The sequence below is a fragment of the Rattus norvegicus genome, chromosome 5, assembly GCF_036323735.1.
Source record: "Rattus norvegicus strain BN/NHsdMcwi chromosome 5, GRCr8, whole genome shotgun sequence".
NCBI classification, from domain to species: Eukaryota; Metazoa; Chordata; class Mammalia; order Rodentia; family Muridae; genus Rattus; species Rattus norvegicus.
The window spans coordinates 80,914,138-80,937,351 of record NC_086023.1 but is presented as its reverse complement, the minus strand read 5'-3'; the positions used below and the strand labels follow the sequence as shown (position 1 = coordinate 80,937,351).

General features: G+C 44.5%; 1 protein-coding gene and 1 long non-coding RNA gene across 22 annotated transcripts; one reads left to right on the top strand and one right to left on the bottom strand.

Annotated features, from left to right (window-relative positions):
- Positions 1-562: 562 nt before the first annotated feature.
- Positions 563-4,306, bottom strand: LOC102547534 (uncharacterized). 2 transcript variants are annotated; one of them, XR_592546.4, is made up of 3 exons: positions 4,097-4,306; positions 3,053-3,154; positions 563-1,125 (listed from the first exon to the last, which is right to left on the bottom strand). It is a non-coding gene; the product is annotated as an uncharacterized LOC102547534 (long non-coding RNA). The 2 variants fall into 2 exon arrangements; XR_005504792.2 differs by having other exon boundaries at positions 563-1,092; positions 4,097-4,295.
- A 23-nt stretch (positions 4,307-4,329) lies between these two features.
- Positions 4,330-23,014, top strand: Wdr31 (WD repeat domain 31). 20 transcript variants are annotated; one of them, XM_017593245.3, is made up of 11 exons: positions 4,330-4,442; positions 7,642-7,738; positions 12,298-12,444; positions 12,881-13,010; positions 14,438-14,512; positions 15,812-15,956; positions 16,057-16,157; positions 17,659-17,726; positions 18,983-19,124; positions 20,917-21,079; positions 22,811-23,014. In XM_017593245.3, exons 3-11 carry the CDS (start codon positions 12,329-12,331, stop codon positions 22,969-22,971), a joined length of 1,101 nt encoding a protein of 366 aa, XP_017448734.1. In that variant the 5' UTR covers positions 4,330-4,442; positions 7,642-7,738; positions 12,298-12,328; the 3' UTR covers positions 22,972-23,014. The 20 variants fall into 20 exon arrangements, 18 of the variants coding, with proteins under 18 accessions (XP_017448734.1, XP_063143409.1, XP_017448733.1 ...); XM_017593246.3 differs by having other exon boundaries at positions 4,355-4,442; positions 12,878-13,010; positions 21,004-21,079; XM_039109468.2 differs by having other exon boundaries at positions 4,355-4,446; positions 12,878-13,010.
- The last annotated feature ends 200 nt before the right edge of the window (positions 23,015-23,214 follow it).

Below are 23,214 nucleotides of genomic sequence, written 5' to 3'. Positions count from 1 at the left end.
GTTTCTGTTCATGGCTTCTTTTCAGTTTTAAGGGACTGAACTAAAATTCTGAGTATGTCAGGCTCACTCTGTCGCTGAGCTGTACCCCATACCCTTAAGCTTGTTCTTAGTAAACATTTTGAAAGTATTTTAGGGAGCACTTCCTTGGTGCTCCGTAACATCGGCCTTCACTATCTGCCTGGCGAGGCTCTGTGCCCATCCCTCCACACTGTCCACACTCTGATCCAGAGTTGTTGTCTGTCTGGAAGTCACCCAACATATTCTGGGAGTAACGACAAGGCTATCAACATCATGGCTTGGGTTCCTCCTGTGATGTTTTCACAGAACAAACAGCTTCAACTGTCACCTTTAGAGGGTTTGGCAGCCTGCCAGTGCCAACAAACTCTCACACATAGGTCCCAGGTGACAAGGTCAGGGCCTGGGGAAAGAGGCCTCTCCACTTGGGGCACACCAGGTGAGCCCAGAGCTCCTCCCTAGAGGGCTTTTATGACCAGTTCACTCCATAGGAAGGTCACAACCAAACTGCCACATCGGGAGAAAACAAAACACCTCAGGCAATAAAGACCCAAGAGCCGGGATTGTATTTATGTAAAGTGTAAAGGTGGAGTCAGAGGCACTAGTGACATAGGTGTTGGGGGGTAAGAAATGAGGGCATGAGATCATGCTGCTTCTGACTGACAGCATTCCAGCATCTATTCCAATTCTCACCAAGACTCCATCTTTCATTCTTTTATCGAAATGCTCAGCAAGTAAGGCTGGAGAGGTGGCTCAGTGGTTAAGAGCACTGACTGCTCTTCCAGAGTTCAAATCTCAGCAACCACATGGTGGCTCACAACCTTATCTGTAATGGGGTCTGATGCCCTCTTCTGGTATGTTTGAAGACAGCTGCAGTTGTCTCACCTGGACAACCTGATGACTCATTCTCCTTGTGGTTTCTACCATGTGACGGCTTGAGAGTATAGAACAGTCTCACTCAAGCTCGACATTTGGGGCTGTTGGATGTGTTGTGCCTTCCAGGCGAGCTGGCTAGGATTTCCCAATGTAACAGCAGCGGTTCAAAATGATGAAAGGAGAAACCAAGTCCTGTTGAGGCTTAAATCCAGAAGTTCCACAATGTTACTTCTGCTACATTCAAATGAAAAAAATGTATAATTGCCAGCCCTAATGGAAGAACCAGCGATGAATTTATGGTTATTTTTAACCTATCATATACTAGATAGTGTTGGCCTGAACCAAAACAGTGGCTAGAGAGAAGGAGATTTAGAAAACAGAATTGGAAACCTTGGGGGAAAGATTGTTAAAGTAATTTTATTCACCTGATGTAATTGTCATTTCTGAGGTTAACTGCCTTCGTACAATCTAATCTAGGCTTAGAATGTTTTAAGCCTCTGAAACTTAATGCTGAATAGTTCACCCTTTGAGTTCTTTCTGAATTTTGCTTGGGCCAATTCAACTCAGCTGTTCTGACTCAAATCGATCTCCAAGCTGACTGATTCAATCTGGCTTCTCTCTCTTGCCCTCTCCTAAATTGCTCTGCTTGGTCTTATACTAACTCTGGCGATCTGTTCTAGTCTTCTGGCTCCTTCTCATTCTCTGGCTCATTCTGTCTTCACCCATGTCAAGTTCATTCTCTTTTTAACCTGTCTCTTTAAAAGTCTTCCAGTAAAACTGCCTCCTTTCTCTCTCTTGCTCTCTCTCTGTGCTGTTCTAAGTAGCTTCCTTTTCCCTCCCTTCTCCTGAGAGCTGGACATATCCTATTCTGTCAAATCTTTCTCTGATTCATCTCTTTGTTTGTCACTCAGACATCACTTTCTAACATGGGTGCTTCTACAAACTAACTCTACCTTTATTGTTTGGGATTAAAGGTGTGTACTAAGGGTGTGTCTATATTCCGGGTATAAGGATTAAAGATGTGTGCTAATGGTTAGCCACACCACAACTAGAAACTGATTTTTCCAGTAAACAACACTATCTCGGGTTTCACAGTGTGATCAAATATCCTGCAACAGAGGACCGTTCTTGGGAGGAAGTTACAAATGACTCCTAGGTCTGTGGCTTGGGTAATTAATGAGTGGGAATGCCCAGTATTTAGAAAAAGAAGAGAACAGGTTTAGATAGAAGATGATTTCTGTGAGTCACATCAAGGAAGAGGTGTCTTTTAGATAGCCAGATGGAGATGAGCAGGAAGTAGGAGGAAGATGGGTGAGGCTCAGGGACAAGTCTGACTATAGTTTCCAGTTTGGAAGTATCAAGATGCCAGAAGCCTAAGGCATTTCTCAGAGGTTGCATCCCAGAGCAGGGTGCATTAGGAGTAGGATTCTAATAACATGGTTTGTAGCTGTACTTGAACCTACTGGAGTCTCCACCTGAAATCAGTAGAAGTCTATTCTTCTGTCGGTATTTTGTCATAGCAATGTGAAAAGCAACGTTACATGCACTGACTCCAAATTTCACGTAATTTAATTATTATTTTTTTTTTTGGTTCTTTTTTTCGGAGCTGGGGACCGAACCCAGGGCCTTGCGCTTCCTAGGTAAGCGCTCTACCACTGAGCTAAATCCCCAGCCCCAATTTAATTATTTTTTAAGATTTATTTATTTTATGTATATGAGTGTTCTATCTGTACCCATAGAACATGTATACCTGTGTGCCAAAAGAAGGCAATGTTAGCATTTTGTCTAGGCTCCGCCCCACAGCTACCTGGCAACAGGTGTGCCTGACTCACTATAAAAGGGACTGCTTGGCCCCTCCTCTCTTCCTTCCCCCACACTTGACTGCACCTCCACCAAACATATTCCTTCTCTCCTTTTTATAAAACACAACAGGCGTCAGCTCCCACATGGTTATGAACCACCTTGTGGATGCTGGGAATTAAACTCAGAACCTCTAGAAGAGCAGCCAGTCCTTGTAACTGCTGAGTCATCTCCTGCCCAGCTTGACTGTTTTTTGAAGTCACTTATTTTGCCACTAGGTTAGGTGGCAGTATTGCTCTGGTGCAAAATGAGATGATGGATAACATGAATTAAAAATGCAGGAAGACTCTTCAGTTCTTACCTTGTAAAGACTTGTAATTGATGTAAAATTAGAGCTTAGCTGCTGCCCGAAAAATATCTCCCAACAGTCCACTAATTCCAAAATAATGAGTTCTTTATCAACCTAAAAGACAGTGAGGGCCCAAAGAGCCCCAATCAGGAATGAGGCAGAGGAAAGTCTCTTCTTAAATGGGAAGATAAACCTAGTGGCCAATGCTGATTCTTTGAGGGCAAACTTCTCTGGTTACACCTATAAACACTCAACTTCCAGAATCTCCACAAATTTCCTTTGAATGGTAATTCTACTGGGATACCTGATCCTTAGAAGGAGCACCCACTAGGGTATAGAAGACCCGTTGGTTAGGAACTCATCCACTCATTCATTAATTCATTCTTTCAATAAACCCCATGCTGTACACCAGAATATAGATAAACAGATGTTAGTTTGAAGCTACAATTTTTTTTTGTAGCTGCTTTTAGACGTATCTTCCCATTTGAATCTGAAGAAGGTACTGAGAAGTCTTTTTGTTTATAGTGCTGACCAATCCCAGTTTGATGAAAGACAAAGTGAAGTTTTCAGTTTGGCAGCACATATGTTAAAATTGAAATAATACTGGAGAGATGACACAGCAATTAAAAGTATTTATTGTACCTACAGAAGACTCAGGTTCAGTTCCCAGCACCCACAGGGTCGTTTACAACCATCTGTAACTCGTTCTACAGGATTAGAACTCAATTGGCATCAGGTACACAGGTCATGTATATAGACACATGCAGACAAAGCATTCACACATAAAAAAGAAGTTATTCTCAAACCGTTTAAAAAAAAAATGGAATGACACAGAAAACAAATTAGCATGGTCCCCACATAGAATGAAAGGCAAAATCAAAATGTTCCATATATTTGAAACTCATTACTTTATCTGTTTATTAAATTAGTAAAAATAAACACACACATGCCAAATGAGAGGAATAGATAAAGATGTTCGGGAAATGTTCAATGGAAAAAATCTCTGTCTATATTCAGGGAAATTTTAAACAAATTTTCTGGGTGAATAATAATTACAAAGTGACACTTATTAATCGCCTTCTCTCTGGTTATGACAGATATCACCGTTTCTCATGGACGACACAGGTTCTTCATGCAGCGTGGTTAAGCACAAGCCTCCTCTACAGAGAATATTCATATGTCATTAAGTTAGAAAAGGAAAATAGGCTCTCTTGGCTCAGCCCCTGAGGGACTTCCGGCACGTGGAACCTCGGTTACCAGGCTGCCGTGCACGGCCGGAGCGTTTAAGTAGAACTCCCACCCTAGCGACGCGCGCCTGGTTGCTAGGGGCGGAGGCGCGGGAACCTGTGGAAGCTACGGATGCCAGCTACCCGTGCTTGCGGGCCTCAGTGCCAGCCCGCCGGTGGGTATGGAGCCCGAGGTGGGAGAGGGGAGCATCGGAGAGGTGGGAGTCCTTGCGCTGTCCTCTGCGGTAGCCACCCATCCACCGAAAGCGAGGTGGAGGTCGGGAAGGGTATTTGTTGTACCGGGTGTCACCTGCTTCCATCTTGGTGTAATCCTCCCCGGGCACATGCACATCAAGAGTAAACTTTAGCAGCTCAGATAATGGACAGGGGTAGGAATATTTTTAATCTGAAGGACCAGAAAGAAAACAAACAAACAAACAAAAACAACTGCGCACCGTTGTTCCTCAACCTTGGGAGTTCTGATCTAGCACTGACCCTCAGTGAGACTGGTGTCTGTAAATCCCCTTACTCTCTGAACCTTTTCCTTTACATTATTATTAGAGTCAAGCCAGACCACCTCCTATGAGCTTCTGCGTGTAGTTTGTAAATCTTTGAACACTGTAGATGACTTGGTCTCGGAGAGTCCAGGTTTAGGTACACATGTGAAAGATTTGGGAAGAGAGCATGGATTTTAAAAAAAAAATCACTTATACCAGTTGGGCAGTGGTGCTGCATGTCTTTAATTTATTCCCAGAGCTCAGGAGGTAGAGGTAGGTGGATTTCTGAGTACAAGGACAACCTGCTTGGTCTACAGACTGAGTTCCATGACCACCAGGACTACACAGTGAAACCCTGTCTCAAAAAAAAAAAAAATCATTTACACAAATAGGGCCATGTTAAGTCTCAGGGATAGTATTTGCTGGGCCAGAACAAACATAGAAGATTTATTAAAAGGAATGAGACAGGCCTAGTGGGCACATTTTCAGAATAAACCCCTGAATAGAACTATTTCATATATATATATAAAGTTACAGGGAACTTGCTCAGTCTTGTGTGGTCCATATTTAGGTAAAAAGGTAAGAGGGCATCTCACTACCTTGTTAAATAGTAAATTTTACAGCATCACGTTTTCTTCCATATCTGAGTTAAGGTACCCCTGTGTTACTAGGAGTCAGACTCTAAATGTTTGTGTAAGACATCTCACATCACTAGGGTCATGCGAGAGGTTTTATTTTATTTTATTTTTTTGGTTCTTTTTTTTTTTTTTTCGGAGCTGGGGACGGAACCCAGGGCCTTGCGCTTCCTAGGCAAGCGCTCTACCACTGAGCTAAATCCCCAACCCCTGCGAGAGGTTTTTTTGTTTTGAATCTTTGTGGTGTGTGTGTGTGTGTGTGTCTACAAAGAGGATCAGGAAAGTCCAGGGGAATAAGATTCAGTTCACTCAGCTCTGTCCCTGTGACAGCAAGTTAACTCTATGGATTTCAGTTGTATCAAAGGCTATAAAGGAATTTTGTACTATATAACTGAAAGAGAATTTGCTGAGCTGTATTTAATGTGACCTGTAGGCCTTTGGAAAGCAGATTTGGACAGAGATAGGTCCGGAATTCATGTGTAGACCTGCCCTTCCAGCCTTTGTGGGTTGAAGCAGGGTGATGTCCCTTTACAGACAGTTTGGATGGTCTTGTTGGGCAGTTTAAAAAGACCATTGGTTTGAGGTCTGGTCGCATGTGCCTGTGAGGCAAGAGGATTTTGAGTTGGATGCCAGCTTGGGCTATACAGAAAGATTTTTGTCCCCCCAAAAACACTAAAAAAACCAGAGGATGTTGGGTTGTACCCTTTAAAGAACTTCTGGCTAATCTTACTCTTTAAGTTAGTATGTGGCTTTCTCATTCAAGTCCATTCTCCCAGACCAAGCTGGCAGTACAGATACAGAAATGAACAAGACATTATCCCTCCTCTCAAGTCTGTTGTTATACAATAGGTTAGTCAACATATAATGAATATTGCCCACCAACTGCATATATTTTTTTGGTTCTCAAAAATTTAGACTGGCTTAGTGCATAACCTAATTTTTAGCCTGATTGTGATCTGTTACTCTAGTTAGGTGACATGAATGACTTGATTAACACCCTCCAGGCTCATAAATCCATCTATATAGGTTGTCTGTTTTCAGACACTAGCTTTTACAAAGATACAGCATAGTATTCTTTCTGGTCATGAGCAGGGCCTCTGAAGTACTTGCTGGATTCAGGTCTCAGCACTGCCACTTGTTTATGATATAAATGAGTAAATTGTTTGTTCCTCTCTCTTCTCATCTGCAAAATGGCTATAAGCTCTTTTGGAGGCTTGTGGAGTAGAGTAAGTGACTTAAGAAACATAAAGCACTTAGAGACTTTTAGGATACATGGTGAGTGCTATCTTTAGCTTTCAAAGAGCTAATAATAGAATTACTGTCTCTTTTGCATATAGGAAGTGCAAATCCAGGAACTTGTCTAAGGACAAGTACATAACTGTATTGGAGGCCCAGTCCAATCTAGTTCATGTAATCAAATATTAGTACACTGGACCATTCTGTGCTGCACTTAGTACAAATTATTAGACTTCCAGTTAATAAAAAAATTGTGCAAATCCTTTAAACAGAGAGGAAGTAGACTTAAACTAAAAAAACACTCCCAAGTTTTTGGTTGGTTGACTTTTTGTTTTGTTTTGTTTTTCCAAGAGAGGGTTTCACTGTGTAGCCTGGCTGTCCTGGAACTCACCGTATAGACCAGGCTGGCCCTAAGAACTCAGAGATCTGCCTGCCTCTGCCTCCCAAGCACTGGGATTACAGGTATGCACCACCTGTTTGATGGACAGAAGGACTATACTATGAGCTTAATGGTGTACTTCACTGTTTCTACATTGCACATTTAAAAGCAGATGCATGGTGGCTGGGATGGTGGTGCCTTGGTTAGCAGAGTGCTTGCCTGGTGTGTATGAGGCTCTGGGTTCCACCCCCAGCATTGAGAAGCCGTGCTCAAGAGCAAGTCAGTGCCTGTTATCTTAGCACTCAGAGGGCAGGGCCAGGAGAACCAGAAGCTGAGGGTCATCCTTGGCTACATTGTGAGCTTGAGGCCAGGCTGGGCTACATGAGACCCTATCTCAAAACAAATAACGAAAACCCAAATAGACTCATACGTAGTTAACATCACGGTATTACTCTATTGATAGAAATTCAATGTTTCTTGGAAATTTGCCTGCTATTAATGAGGAAAAACTACACTAATTAATCTTTTCAATTGAACAAGGCTCCTACCTACACTTGTAAATCTCTCTGATGCAAGCATGTGCTTAGACAGGGGGAGATTAACTTAAGCGTCCTCTCATTAACTACAGAGATTAGGAGGTGGCTGTCTGACTTGTTTCCGAAGGCTGAATGAACTACAGATCATCAAATACAGTAGCTCACCAAGAAGACCCAGTTGCTTTAGGGGTAAGTCATGGCAAGTTAGTTACCCTTCCTTAGGCTCCCTACCGAAGACGCCCACTGAGAATCCAATTGATTTTGAAAATATTTGCAGCTCCCGTGGTTTCCGTGACCTAGATCTGTGGGAGTACCTGTTGGTAGTTTGATGACCGTATTAGACATGGATTAAGTTGGCAGATTGGCAGCTCTGTACCTCTGCACGTCTATAAACAGTACATACTCCAGATTTTCTGGATGCTATCCTAGGACTTTTCTTTTTAGTCCATCACATGGCCTATTATAGACCATTCTAGAGTGTTTCAATTAGAAGAAACTACAGGTTCAGGAGCTTGCAACAAGTATTTTTGTACTGTTTAAGCCACTTGGGGTTTAAAGAGACCTTGGGGCTGGAGAGATGGCTCAGCGGTTAAGAGCACTGTCTGCTCTCCTAGAGGTCCTGAGCAATCCCCGGCAACCACATGGTGGCCCAGCCATTTATAATGGAATTTGATGCCCTCTTCTGGCACACAGGTATACAGATATAGTACTCATATACATATATACATACATACGTACATATATAAATCTGTTTTTTAAAAGTCCTTATGGAAACATAATGTATTGGTTGTGTAAAGGTCCTTTAGTAGTGCACTGCTGCCTTAGATAGGGAGGCTGGGGCAGGAATGGGCCACTCAAGGACACAGTGAGCTGTGAGTGAGCTGAAGCAGAGCCCAGAACTCTAGGGCACACCCTACATTCTCGGCTGTTCGCTGTGTCTATGAGCTGTTTGTCTCTTCTTTCCAGGATGCCAGCTTAAGTATTTCCTCAAACAGTGGGATGGAGTTCTCTGGGAAACTGTGTTTTTAGTGGAGAGGGTATGAATAAGAACATGTACCTGTCGGCTTTTAGTTGGTTTTCTCTCTGTGGACCGCTCTTCCTGGAGCTGGGCTGGTGTGTCTGTAAAACTTTAGAACTTTAAGCAGAAATCTGGAGGAAATTAGAACTGGCTCCTCTCACCACCACTTTTACTTCCTTCAAGTCTTCAGCATCTCGGGGAACAGCTAGTTTGAAGGACACGGGACCTGGGGTAGCTGAAATTGGCTCCTGGTCTGATCATGCAAATGTTGATGCTGGCCACCTCTTATTCTTTGAGGCCCCAGCAACTCATGCAGGAGCATCGTGTGCTTAGGAGGTACTCCCCAAGTGAGTGAGGAGATAAGGCGGATGCCCTCGGTTTTGTTCGTGGTGGTGGTGGGTTTTTCTTTTTTGTTTGTCTGGTTTTTTTTTTTCTTTTATTTCTTATTTTGCAGCACTGGGCACCAAACCCATGTGTGATCATGCTAGACAAGTCTCATGTACGCCAGGCAAGCACTCCGCCACCACGCAGCTCCAACATCTTTGAATGCACGTTTACTCTTTCTTTTTAGTTCTAGCATTGCGAGCTGATGAGGAAAAATATGTCTGAAAAAAATACTCTTCTTGTTCTGATATGGCATCCAGTAGTAACATGATACAGTTTCTAGGGCAGTTGTTTTCAAACAGTTCTCAGGGCTGCTTCTCATGCATGAAAGTACTGAGGAAACCTTTTACATATTGGATTTAGATTCCTGCTCATTGGTTCCCATATAACAATAGCGCTGAGACGTTTAAAAGACATTTCCTTACCTAAAGCTAAAAGTAATAAAGCTCTTGCAAGTAGACTGTGGTAGCGCCTGACCATATTAACAGTACTTGGGAAGCAGAAACAGGAGGATTACAAGTTCAAGACCAGTCTGGAATACTCATAAGCTTTTACGCCAGACTGTGAGACCCCATCTCTAAAAACAAACAAAGCCTACTGTGGGCCAAGTGTGGTGGTACATGGTTTTAATCCCAGTACTTGAGAGACAAAGGCAGGCAGATTTCTGTGAGTTTTAAACCAGCCTGGTCGTCTTTTGATCTCAAACTCTAGGCCAGCTAAGGCTACATAAATGACATGATTTATTAAAAATTCCAAAACATCTTAGTTGGAAAAGATGGTACTCAGTTCTTGAAAGTCTCTTTTGATGTGTGATTTAAAGAGAAGACAGATGGATTCCCATACCTGCTTTTTCATTCTGTCTATCCCTGGTATGCCACAAAATGTATAGAAAGAAAAGTAGGCCTTGCACCGAGATAGAGGTGAAGGGAGGCCTTAGGACTCCTTGAGAGACTCAGAATGGCTGCTAGTGTCTCTGCTTTGAGAACTGCTGGTCTCAGTCGTTAGTTCCATGACCTCATTACAGTTGTCATCTCTAGCATCTTGTTCTTGTCGCATAATAACCTCTTGATGTTGGCTGCTGCATTAGGGAAGCGATCCAAAGAAATTGCTAAAGATGAGTTAGAAAGGTTACAGCTCTTAGAGTAACCCAGACTCCTCTCTTTTAAGAAGCTTTTCTGAGATTACTGTGATGGCTCAGCAGGTAAAGATACTTGCTGCTTAAACCTGTCACCTGAGTTCAGTCTCCAGAACCCATGTGAAAGTGGAAGGAAGACATGATCCTACTAAGTCGTTCTCTGACCTCTGAGTTTGTATGTGGTGCATGTGTACATGCGTGCACATACACAGAGACAATAATAATGACTTTTTAATTGCAAAAGAAGCCTGGCTAATACAGATTATATTTTATTCTCGCCTATAGGCTCGTAATAATTTATTATGGTAGAGCACATGTAACATAAAATTTACCATGCATGACATGTTATGCGTAAATGGTATTGTGTAGTGGTTGCCCAGTCTCTAGTTACATGACAATTTTATCACTCCCAAAGTTACCTTTGTCTTTAGTAAGCAGTCTGCCACACCCCCATTCTCCACCTCTGCTCAGCTCCTGACAGCCACTAACCAATCTACTTACTGTCACTATAGACTTTGAAACTGGGTATTTCACATGATATATATCATAGCTTAGTATGTCTAGCCTTTTTACTTAGCATGCTGCTTTCTGGGTTCAGTCATATTCATGACTGTTTAGTATACGGGTAAGCCACACTTCGTTTGTGTATTCTTTTCTTTCTTTCTTCCTTCCTTTTCTTTTTTTTCTTTTTCTTTTTTTTTTTTTGGTTCTTTTTTTCGGAGCTGGGGACCGAACCCAGGAACCCTTGTGCTTCCTAGGTAAGCGCTCTACCACTGAGCTAAATCCCCAGCCCCTCTTTTTTTCTTTTGAGACAGTTTTGCTGTGTAGCTCTGGCTGGAAATCTCTATGTAGACCAGGTTGGCCTCAAACTCTCAGAGATCTGCCTACACCTGTCTCTAACTGCTGAAAACAGTTATTAAAACAGTTATATTAAAAACGTTGCGCAAGGCCCTGGGTTCGGTCCCCAGCTCTGAAAAAAAGAACCAAAACAAAAAAACAAAACAAAAAAAAAAAACGTGTATCATTATGCCTTGCTTGATGACATTTTTTCATCTCTTGGCTGCTGCGAGCAATGCCTGGTGAGTGTGTGTGTACCAGCATTTGTTTTAATACCTGTCTTCATTTTTTAAGATTTATTTATTGTGTATAAATGTTTTGTATATATGTATATATACCGTGTGTGCCTAGTATCTACAGAGGTCAGAAACAAGTATCAGATCTCTTGGAACTGGAGTTTTGTTTTGTTTTGTTTTTTCCTTTGCATGTGTGTGGGTGTGTTGTTACTAGGAATCAAACCCAGCATTGTTGTGTATGATAGACAAGCTCTCTTTTATACCACTGAACCACATATCCAGACCTGAGTTTAATGTTTTTAGAAAAAAGTATATATCTTTTTAACCAGATAGAACATTATGTATCATTCATACATATTTACATTGTGTAATATTTAAATCAGCTGAAAAATAATTGCTAGGCTGTGGAAATAGCTCAGTTGGTCAGTGCTTGACACACAAGCATGAGGACCCTAGTTTAATCTGTAGCACCTACATAAAAAGCTATACGGCGGCATTTGCATGTAATCCCAGCACTGGGGAGGTGAACATAAGCCGGTCTCTGTGGCTAACTGTCCAGCCAACCTAGGCTAATTAGCCCTAAGTCTCAGTAAGAGACCCTGTCTCAAACAACAAAGTAGATAGCTCCTGAGAAAAGACACTTAAGGCTGGGTTGTCATACTGGTTTCCACATACATACACACATATGCACATGTATCTGTACACACAAATACATACATACATATATATAAACATGCACATATAAAATAATTCTTAGTAATTCTTTTTCGAGACAGGGTTTATCTGTATAGACCAGGCTGGCTTTGAACTCAGAACCCATCTGCCTCCACCTCCAAACATGCCTGGCTGTTCTTAGTATTTTTTAAACATTAGCCTACCAGACTTACCTGCTGGACCTGTATTGACAGCTGCAGTCCCAGACTGAAGAGAATGAAGCAGAAGGAAAAAAGTTAAATGCACATAGTTAATCTCCTTTAAAAAGAATTATATCTTACGAAGGAAGGAAGGAAGGAAGGGAGGGAGGAAAGGAGGAGAAAGGGAGGGAGGAAGGAAGGAAGGAGGGAGGGAAAGAATTAGTCTAATCAAATTACTAATGCTGGACCCAATGAATTCAGTGTAACCTCTCCCCATTCCACAGGGAATACCACCCCCCCCAGCGCCTGTGAGGGATGTTGGCACTTGACTGCCAACTGAAACCAGCTCTTCCTCAGAAGGTCTTCTGCAGGCTCTGGGCTTCGATGGGGAAACTGCAGAGCAAACTCAGATACAGCACTTATCTGTACAGGTAGATCAACCTCCTGGGGTCCCCAGTTTTATCATGCTCCTTTAAAATTCTCCACTGAGGAATGAAGGCAAGGATTGGTAAACTTTCCTGCACACTTCATTTGGTATCCTGTTTTAGATGTAATCGCAGCTCGGGGAGGTGAACACAGGCAAATGGTCACCTCACCATCTAGCACCTGAAGTGCACGCTCAGAGGCCCTGTATCTTTTGGAGTCATTTCTAATGAGAGTAAACCCTCCTGGCCTCAGGATTCCCTTCATCAGATTTCAATAACTCAGTCATTCTGGGTGTTTCCCAAATAAACAGCACCATTTTCCAAACAAACCGAGGGTCTTCCTCCTCTCATCCTGGCCTGATTTGGTATCACTGCCACATTCTTCTGCCCCCTTCTCCCCTGTCCACTCCGGTGGACCTCATTCCCATCCTCTGTGTAGCAGGCCTGATGGAATTATAGAAGAGAGAGTCCAGACTAAAGCTTCCCAGGAGTACATCCCTGCTCACGTGGATACCGTCTCTGTGGTTGCTGCTCTGAACTCAGACCTTTGTATCTCTGGAGGAAAAGACAAGGTGAGGTTTCCAGAGCTTTCCACTCACAGCTCACTGCAGGAAAGGGAAGATGTTCTGAGAGTCTAACCAACTATATCACAACAGGGCCCAAAGTTCAAAGGCTGGAGCTTAAGGCCAGCTCTGCCACTTCCCATTTCAGTAGGCACGTCTTTACATTTTCCCATTTCAGTAGGCACGTCTTTACATTTTCCCATTACAGTAGGCACGTCTTTACATTTTCCCATTACAGTAGGCACGTCTTTACATTTTCCCATTTCAGTAGGCACGTCTTTACATTTTCCCATTTCAGTAGGCACGTCTTTACATTTTCCCATTTCAGTAGGCACGTCTTTACATTTTCCCATTACAGTAGGCACGTCTTTACATTTTCCCATTTCAGTAGGCACGTCTTTACATTTTCCCATTACAGTAGGCACGTCTTTACATTTTCCCATTTCAGTAGGCACGTCTTTACATTTTCCCATTTCAGTAGGCACGTCTTTACATTTTCCCATTTCAGTAGGCACGTCTTTACATTTTCCCATTTCAGTAGGCACGTCTTTACATTTTCCCATTTCAGTAGGCACGTCTTTACATTTTCCCATTTCAGTAGGCACGTCTTTACATTTTCCCATTTCAGTAGGCACGTCTTTACATTTTCCGAGCTCGGCTTTCCTAGTCTGTTACATGCATGTAGAATAACAGACGTGCCCTAAGACAGTCATGAAGATTCAGTGAGGCCCTCACCCTGTGCCAGGCTACCTACGTGCTTTATAAATGAGGTGTTACTGTGCCACCCACCCCATTCTTAACAGTAACACTCAGACCCTGGAGCAACAGAAAGACTATTCTCATTGCTTTATGTTTTGATTTATAGAATTCACACTGGTAAGCACTGACCCTTTATACTTTGGCCTGCCCTCTTGCCATCACTCCGCATTATCAGCTTTTGGTCCTTACACGAGGAGCTGTCTTGGCAGCCACTGTGATAAGTGGCAGCAGCAATACACCACTGCTTCTTCCTGAAGGGAGTAACACTAATGAGTGCCTCTTACTCCCAATAGACTTCCAGCGCTGTCAAACTCCACTTGCAAACTGCATTTGATTTGTAAGATGCATTTACTTTAGATGTCATTCCTTCCAGTGAGATACACTTGAGGATCAAGACTTAAGTAGCAATGTCTTGTCTTAATGTCTGTATTATTTTAGACTAAGAAATTGTATTTATGTGACCCTTTCTCACACGTGTGAGAGGTAGGCAGGGCAAGGACTCTCCACTTTGTTTTGTAGACTGGGAAACCAGCCAGTCAATTGTCACAGAAACTGGGCTCACAGCGCCTGCTCCTTTCTCTACAGCAATGAGCTGCAGACGCTCAGCAAGACAATGCTCTGAGGTCCTGCTCAGGAGCCATTGCTGCAGTAACCCCTGTAATCCTGTTTCTCTGCAGACTGCTGTGGTCTACAACTGGAAAACAGGCCACGTGGTGAGAAGGTTCATAGGACATGAGCGGGAAATCACGAAGGTAACTGTCAAGCGCTCACTCTGAAGGGAATTGGGGACAATAAAGGAAATAGAAACAGCTACAGATAGTAGAGGGCTTCTTCATTGAGATGCCAGGAAGATCAGAGCAAATAATTTAAAACATGGAATTAATCCAAATACCTGGCAGAGATGTGGGTAAAAACATGTACACACACAGCAGAATATTATGAGCCATGTAGTCTTGAGTATTTTCTTATAAAGACTTGAACTGACTGAACTAATAGCTTTCTTTTTTAAAGAAGACATTGAAGGCTTTAAAAACTTAAAAACTTTCTGGAGTGTCTGAAACATCACAACTCTTTAGGGGATGCTTATTAAGTCTTTTTTGCTTTTTGGGACAGGGTTTTACTGTGTAGCCCTTACTGTCCTGGAACTCAATCTGTAGACCAGGCTGGCCTGGAACTCACAGACATTCTCCCTGCCTGTCTTCTGGGTGCTGAGATTAAAGGTGTGCACTACTATGCCCAGCTTATTCAGTCTTTTGGTTCTTTTTTTCGGAGCTGGGGACCGAACCCAGGGCCTTGCCCTTCCTAGGCAAGCGCTCTTACCACTGAGCTAAATCCCCAACCCCAGCTTATTCAGTCTTAAAAAGGAACAAAAGGAAGGAGATAAAAAAAAAAGAAAGAAAAAGAAAAAAGGAACAAAAGGGCTGGAGGGAAGGCTCAGCAGTTAAGAGCACTGCCTGCTCTTCCAGAGGAACTGGGTTCTGTTCCCAGAACCCACATAATGCTTGCAACCATCTGTAACTCAAGTTTTGGCTTCCAAGGTCACTAGGCACTGTAGTGGTGCACAGACGCATGTATAGCAAAGACACCCCACTCATACACATAAAATAGTAATGATAAAGCAATTTAACACTGCTCTAAAGGAATGAAGTTCTGGGGTTGGGTACACGGCTCAGTAAAGCCTGGCATGGCGAGGCCCTGGCTGAAAAGAAAAAGTGATGCTCTGGTACGTGTTTCAGAAAGGCAAGTGTTAGAAGCTAGAAAAAGAAGAGTGCGGCTTCACCTACTGACATGGTGGGACAGTGCTGGGGTGGGGCTGTGTCGGGGAAAATGGGGGACTTGCCCTTGGGGTGATGAAAGTTCTACAGGGGGAGACTGGGGAAGTCTGTATAACGGTGTGAGTGTGCTTGCTGCCGCTGTGCACTCAGAATGGTTAAGGTGGTGCATCATTTCAGCAGTGCATGCATATGTGTATGTGGAGGAGCACACGAGCTCTGAAGTCCTGTCTAGGGTGCACCCTGAGCTCTCTCTCTTCTCATTTGTTCTCTGAACAGATAGCCTGTATTCCCAAATCAAACCAGTTCTTCAGCGCCTCTCGAGATAAGACAGTCCTGATGTGGGACCTGCAGGGCTCCTCACAGCCCAGGCAGCAGCTGTCTGGCCATGCCATGGTTGTCACTGGCTTGGCTGTGAGTCCAGGTAAAGTGCAGCTGACCCCTTGCCAGCATATAGTGGATGCCCAAAACCCTTGTTCACATCCCAACTTATGGCCATTGTGGCTTCTCACTTTGTTTTTAAGACTCGTCACAGCTGTGTACTGGCTCTCGAGACAACAGCCTGCTTCTGTGGGATGTGGGTACTGGACAGTGTGTGGAGAGAGCGTCTGTCTCCAGGAACCTGGTACGAATTCAGACTTGGTGTAGAGCAGGATGATGGAAAGGAGCATGGGTGAGGGAGAGTGTTGGGCGAGCTCATGGAGATGTGTGTAGCATGATGGGACATGGGTTCAGTCGTGAGGTGGCAGCTTGGAGAAAAAAAGGAGAGCTCTGTCCTCACTCAGGTCTTCAAAGCACACTTTTTTTTTTTTTTAAGGAGAGGGAAGTTTGTGCCCTTCCACTTTTTTTGAAGATTTATTTTATGTATATGAGTACACTGTCGCTGTCTTCAGACACACCAAAAGAGGGCATCAGATCCCATTACAGATGGTTGTGAGCCACCATGTGGTTGCTGGGAATTGAACCCTGGTCTTCTGGAAGAATAGCCAGTACTCTTAACCGTTGAGCCATCTCTTCAACTCCTTTAAAGCATACTTTTAGCATAATTTTAGTGTGACAGACACTGCTAGGAATAGAAATATAACAAAGGACATGCTGTTTACAACTTTTGTGTACAGTGTGATGCAAGATGGCTGTCCCTCATACACAAGTAAGTGTGTCCTTTACTTGATGTAATTCACTCTGTGGCAGCTAACTCCTTTAGGCATTGCACAGACTTTGGACTCTGTCACACCTGGCTTCCAAACATGTGTTTGCGTGTGTGTGTGGGGGGGGGGGGCGTCTTTTTCTCTTTATTCCCATGCTGGGGATTGAACCTTGAGCCTTGTACATGCTAAGCAAACACTCCCAGCTCTGTTCAAACCACAAATCTATCACTTCTTAGTTGTAAATGCTGTTTAAGTGTAGATTCTAGGTATCTTTATTTATAAAATGGAGAGTTATGTCACTAGGCAAGAGTCTTTGGGTGACTAAGTATATTGTAAAACACCGATCATTGTTCTTGGCAGGTGGCAGATGTTTTTCAGAGTTTAGTCATCTACTACCCTAGTTTTGAAATCAGCTGTAGATTGTAGGATGCGCTTGCCTAATGCCCTCCACATTTGTGAGGATACTGTGCTGAGAAAAGGAAAAATCTGTTAGCCTGGGTTGCTTTTTTTTTTCTTTTTTTTTTTTCCTTTGGAGCTGGGGACCGAACCCAGGGCCTTGCGGTTGCTAGGCAAGCACTCTACCACTGAGCCAAATCCCCAACCCCTGGGTTGCTTTTAAAACTGTTTTGTCTGTTCAGATGGGGCTGCAGTCCAGGATTACTGTTACTCTTATGAGCCCCTGAGGTGTTAGAGCAGAGTGGGGCCTCACTAGCACAGGGGCTGCTCTTTTGGCTGACACCTGCTCACCGTCACCAGCTGGGGTTCAAGTCTCCAAGGCTAACCAGAAGGCTCTGCCCCTGAGCACTGAGATAGAGATGGGGAAGGACTGACTGAGGGCTGTGGGACAATGACCCTGCTAACTCGAGCTTACTAGCCCAGGGTCTCTGAGAGGAGATGAGGCACGAGGTTAGCCAGCTCATGGAATTGCAGCAGAGGAATGACCGGATGTGGAGACCTGTTAATGACTGTTTTCTCCAGGTCACGCACCTGTGCTGGGTCCCGAGAGAGCCATACATCGTCCAGACCTCCGAGGATAAGACCATCAGGTGGGCTACTGGCCGCTGTGGAGGTGTTTCTGGTGAAGGTCTGTGGCTCCCATGCTTCCATGACTGTCTCCATTCTGCTTCTCCATGCTGCTGAGCCCTTCCTAGGGCTCCCTTGTCCTTTACTCCACTGCCCCTGGGGACTCTCTGACCTGTAACTTATGGGAACACAACGAATGAACAGGATCAGTCAGGCTAAGGTTCTGCTGAGAGGTTTGAAGCAGCTGACCTCATTCGTTCCCAGTGTGACCAGATCAGTCTTAGCCTTACTTGTTCAACCACTCAGTCAGGCAGCCTGGCTGTGCGGTCATGCCCCTGGGGGTCCTGGGTATTCTAGGCACTTAACCCTCAGCCAGAGCCTCTCTTGGAAAGAAGGATCAGAGTCTGTGTTGGGGGAAGTCAGATAGTTGGCAGTTCACAGACTGGGGAGCGTGACTCAGAATTGGAGTTCTCAGAGGAGGCTTCTATGAAGTGGAGGAATGAGACGAGAGGGAACACAGAACTCCACTGAACTCAAGGCCAGAGCTGGCTTTGGCCATCCACAGACTGATCTAGTGCTGGAGTGCTGAGGATGATGTAGTGAGTATCCTTTAGCTGTGGCAGGGACCTGGACTGCAGTCTCAGCACTTGAGAGACCAAACACTGCAGCCTGGACTACATAGCAAGACCTGCTTCAAAACAGCAACGATGTATCTTAAAAAAATTAGCCTCTTGTTTATTGAAAGCAGTGTCCTAAAGGACCACTTTAACTTGTACAATTAAGATGTGTGTTCCAACCAGGTAGTGGGCCTGCAGGTCTGTGATCCCAGCACTTGGGAGACAAAGCTCTGAGTTCAGTCCAGCCTAGTGCACAGATTGAGTTCTGGGAGAGCCAGGGCTACACAGGGAAAGCCTGTCTCGGAAAACCAATAAAAAAAGATGTGTGTTCTAAAGTCTCCATGAAAAGTGGGGAGATGGCTCAACCAATAAAGGCAGCCCAGGGCATCCACTTCCTGGGACCCCACACGTGTGTAGTGTGTGCACCTCCTCTCTCCAAACAAAGGCAATCTTTTAAAACATCCATATGGTTTGATTTCAAAGCAGAAAGACTCAAGATGGCATTGGTTTGGTTCCTTCCTGTCAGCTTTAGAGTCTGTTAGGCTGTGACATTCCATTCTGATTGGTGGCAAAGAGTCAGGCCCTTCATGTTAGTGGGATATCACAAGTGTGTTTCAGTTCCATTTACTGCAAAGTCACATTGGGCTTCTAATTCCTTTCAGATTATGGGACTGTCGGGGGCTTCAGATGGCTCATGTGTTTCCCACAAAGCAGCACATCCAGACCCATTGTGAAGTCAGCGTGGATGGACATACCTGTGTCTCCTGCAGCAGTGGCTTTGGGGGTGAAGGCTGTGAAGCCACGGTGAGAGGCTCCCAGATGAGCAGGCTGCTCTGCTCTCTCCCCTCACCAGGCTGTGCAGACAGGCTCTGCAACAGCACTGGCCTGCTTCAAATGCAAGCTGTAACTCACCCTTGCACTCCAGTGGCTTCCTTTGAGAAACATTTATTAGCCTGGATCTGTTTGAACTGATAATAGACAAGAGGGACAGGATGGAAGTCAGCATAGAGAAGGCTAAAGAGAGCAGCCTGCTGATGTTCTTGTTCCTAGAGTAGCCTAAACAGGTAGGGACTTGTTGAGGAGACAGATGTACGGCTATAAGTGCCCATGCTAAGGAAAGCTCAGCTCGTTAGGGGAACAGTGGAGCGCCACAGTTGGTCCAGGGTCCACCTCACCCTTATCCAGATATACACCTTCCTTGCAGGAATTTCAGGATATATGGATATACTCTTTAGGCCCCTCCGAAATTTCTGGATTCATAACTGCAGGTTATCAGTTAAAAGATTATCTAGTCTCTAAGTAAAAGAGTTGGGTTTCTGAGTTATCAGACATGTGTGCCATGGCAGGCATTGAGCTAAACAGTCATGGTTTCGTTTAATTCCTAAGATGAGGCTTGAGTTCGGTGTTGTTTTAATGTCTACTTTACAGTTGAGGGGATGGAGACACGGCAAGTTGGAATCTGTGGCTGGTCTTAGCTACCCTGTGGGTTCTTTTTCTCACCCTTTATCTGCCTGGTTTCACCCCCTATCACTAGATAGGAGAGAAAGAAGGATAGAGGGAGAGGGGGAGAGAGAGATCTGTGAATCTAATTTCTTCCCTTTTGTATCTTCTTTGAGCATGACTACTAATGAGCCGTAACCAACACCCCCATATGACCAGCAATCACTGACCCGACACAGGGCCCTAGAATTTATACCCCCTCTGAGAAGTTCCAAATGCCACAATTCACAAAAACTATCTGCAGCTGGCAAAACCATGTCTCTGCTGGAGCACAAGACAAATCATAGTCAGTGCTGTGAAAAACATTCTTATAATATTTCTGTGTCTTTTTTAAAAATATTTTATTTATTTATTATATATGAGTACACTGTAGCTGTCTTCAGACACACCAGAAGAGGGCATCAGATCCCATTACAGATGGTTGTGAGCCACCATGTGGTTGCTGGGGGTTGAACTCAGGACCTCTGGAAGAGCAGTCGGTGCTCTTAACCACTGAGCCATCTCTCCAGCCCCCTTTCTGTGTCTTTTAAAGAACCCCAAATTCCAGTATTCTCAGTATAGGGGTCTACTACTCAGGACATGTTCTTAGAAGGGTAGATTAGGGTATTGCAGACTTTGCATGTGACATCTCTTATCTACCTGATGGATAACAGAGTGTCCTGGGCCCCCACTGTTGGCTGATGGATGACAGGGTGTCCTGGGCCCCCACTGTATTAGACACTGTTCAATTTTCTCTCATATCTGAATGGTTTCTTATAGGTATGATTTGATATAGGCCAGTACAGGTGGGACCAATGGGGCCATCACTTCCTTTGTCAGAGGCACTAGGTATCACATCAGAATATGTGCACTTACAAAGAAGATGTCCCTTACTGTGGGGTCCCCACAGCCATAGCTAGTGTTGTTTGAGACATAGTTGGTGCTGTAATAGTTACTGGATGGGTGGGTGGTTAGATATGGTGGATGAGATAAGAGCTTCACCTGGCTTTCTGATTCCATGAGAAGAGGCGATCAGCGGGTCGTGGGGAATGGGAGGGTAGGTATTAGTGACATGAGCATCTGTGTGCATGAGCTAGCTTGTGTCATTACTTTGCAGTTGTGGGACCTAAGACAGACAAGAGAAAGAATGTGTGAGTATAAGGGTCATTTCCAGACAGTTGCGTCCTGTGTCTTTCTACCAAAGTCCGCAGCCTTGATGCCTATGATTGCTACCTCTGCACATGACTCCAAGGTGAAGATTTGGAACCAGGACACTGGAGGTAAGCAGTCTGCTCTCAGCACTGCTCAGGAGCTGAATGCAGCCTTAAGACTCTTTGCATTGCTCACCGTATGCAAGGCCACCCGTGTCCTGCCATCATACAGTTCCCTTGTGGAAAGAGGCAAGACACCACAGTGCCCACATCTTTCTGCTCAAGCTCTGGCTATAAGCCAGCTTCAAGCTTCCCTCATACCATGATGTACAAAGTTATTCCTGAGACTCTAGAGAGAATATGTTTGGCTTTTATTTTCTTCTCATCAGCAGTTCCTCATCAGATTTTAACTTGTGGTGCTCAGAATGTCTGGAAAGGGGAAAAGAATGCCATTTTTTAGTTCTTATTTCAAGGATACAGTTAGAACTTCAGCTCTTGTTGGGACTATGATAAAATAAGAACAGACTCAGAAAGGCTCCACCTGTGGGGACTCGGAAGCTGTGTCTGAGATCACAGTAAAGTCAAGGCCACTCAGCACCAGAGAAAACTGTCTTGTGGGCCATAGCTTTCCAGAGGCTTCCAAGTGCAGAGCCATAGAGGTGAAATGGTAGATACCTGGGAATTTTGTGAGCCATAGTTTAATATTTTGGTAGCATGGGATTCAGTCATGATGGACAAGTGCTGTGAGCAAATGTTGGATTTTCTTCTAGAAGTCTGATTTCCTAGCACTGCCTCTCTGCTGTTTCAATCCTGGCAGGATTTGGCTAGAGACAAAAACGGTGTTATTTTAGAGCTCTTCAAAATCTTCTCAGTCAGTCTGCAGAAACTCAGTTCTCCTCAGGGAGAGAAAACTGCCCTTCCCACTACAGCCCCCAGAGAAAAGAGGTAGGCGTGTTTAATATTCTGTAAACAGCTATGGCCATAAGCCAGACTGACACAGTGAAGAGGGCCTGCCACACCCTCACCTGGAGTTGGATTCCCCACCTGCCCCAGGCAACGTCTGTAGGCAAGGGAAAGTGGAGTCTCAGATGAAGTGACCACAAGTCTCAACGAGGGGAGCGACGTTGAGAGCACTGACCTGAACAGGGGCCACCCCTGCCCTGCACATGCTCCTCACATTCCTAGAAAAGCTGCCCTGGAAATACAGATGGGGAGAAGCTGGCTGAGTTAAAAATGAATTCCAGCCATTAGTCCCAGCACTTGGAAGGCAGAGGCAGGTGCATCTCTGTGAGTTCGAGGCCAGCCTGGTCTATATATAGAGAGAGTTCCAGGACAGCCAAGGCTATAAAGGAAAACCCTGTCTTTAAATCACAACAAAAAAAGCAAAGGCCAAACCTGACCTCCATCACATCCTCTCCTTCGTGAAAAGAGCTGGCAGCCTCAGATAAGTGTCCTTGTCTGTTTCCCCTGACTTAGCTTGTCTCTTCCCTACCCCTTTTAATATGGCCTCAGTTTCTGAAATACTGCTCAGGTGCCTACATCCTGTTAGTCCTGGGTTGTGGTCATGGAGGTGACCCCGAGTCTCCCTACTCAGGTGCGCTGCCCCTTGATGAGAGGCAGAACCCTCACGGCTTGGATGGCACAGAGCCTGTTCTGTTTCCTGTTCTCATGATAGAGTCCCACACTTCATAATGATGCTTCAGTGACCAGCAGACCACATCCGATAGTTTAGACATGCAGTCGTAGGCTGTGCCATCTACACGTGCGTAAGCACACTCCTCAGTGCTTACAGAGGGCAGAACTGCATTTTCCTAGTGTGCTTCCATCATAAGCACACGCCCCTTCTCCTTCCTCCCGCAGCTTGCCTTTCCACCTTGTCTCTGGATGGATCAGGACCCCTGACCTCACTGGCTGTTGGTGACATCACCTCCTTGTTATGTGCAAGTTTCTACAGAGGAGTTCACTTACTCAGAATGGACCACAGCCGAGGGCTGGAACTGCAGGAAGTGGCAGCCTTCTAAAACTAAGAGATATTGATTGGATAATATCAAACCATGGCCCCTCTTTTCTGTGTGGCTTTGCGTTTTTCCACATGATCTTGGGGGCTGGGGGTTAGAGTTGGTGTTCTTTTCTTAGCTTTACTTAGAAGACATATCATTGTCAGGTGATTCAAACACTCAGGGTGTTTGTTTGCTTGTACAAGTGCCACTCTGTAGCCCGGGCTGGCCTTGAACTTGCAATTCCCCTGTCTCAGTCTCCTGACT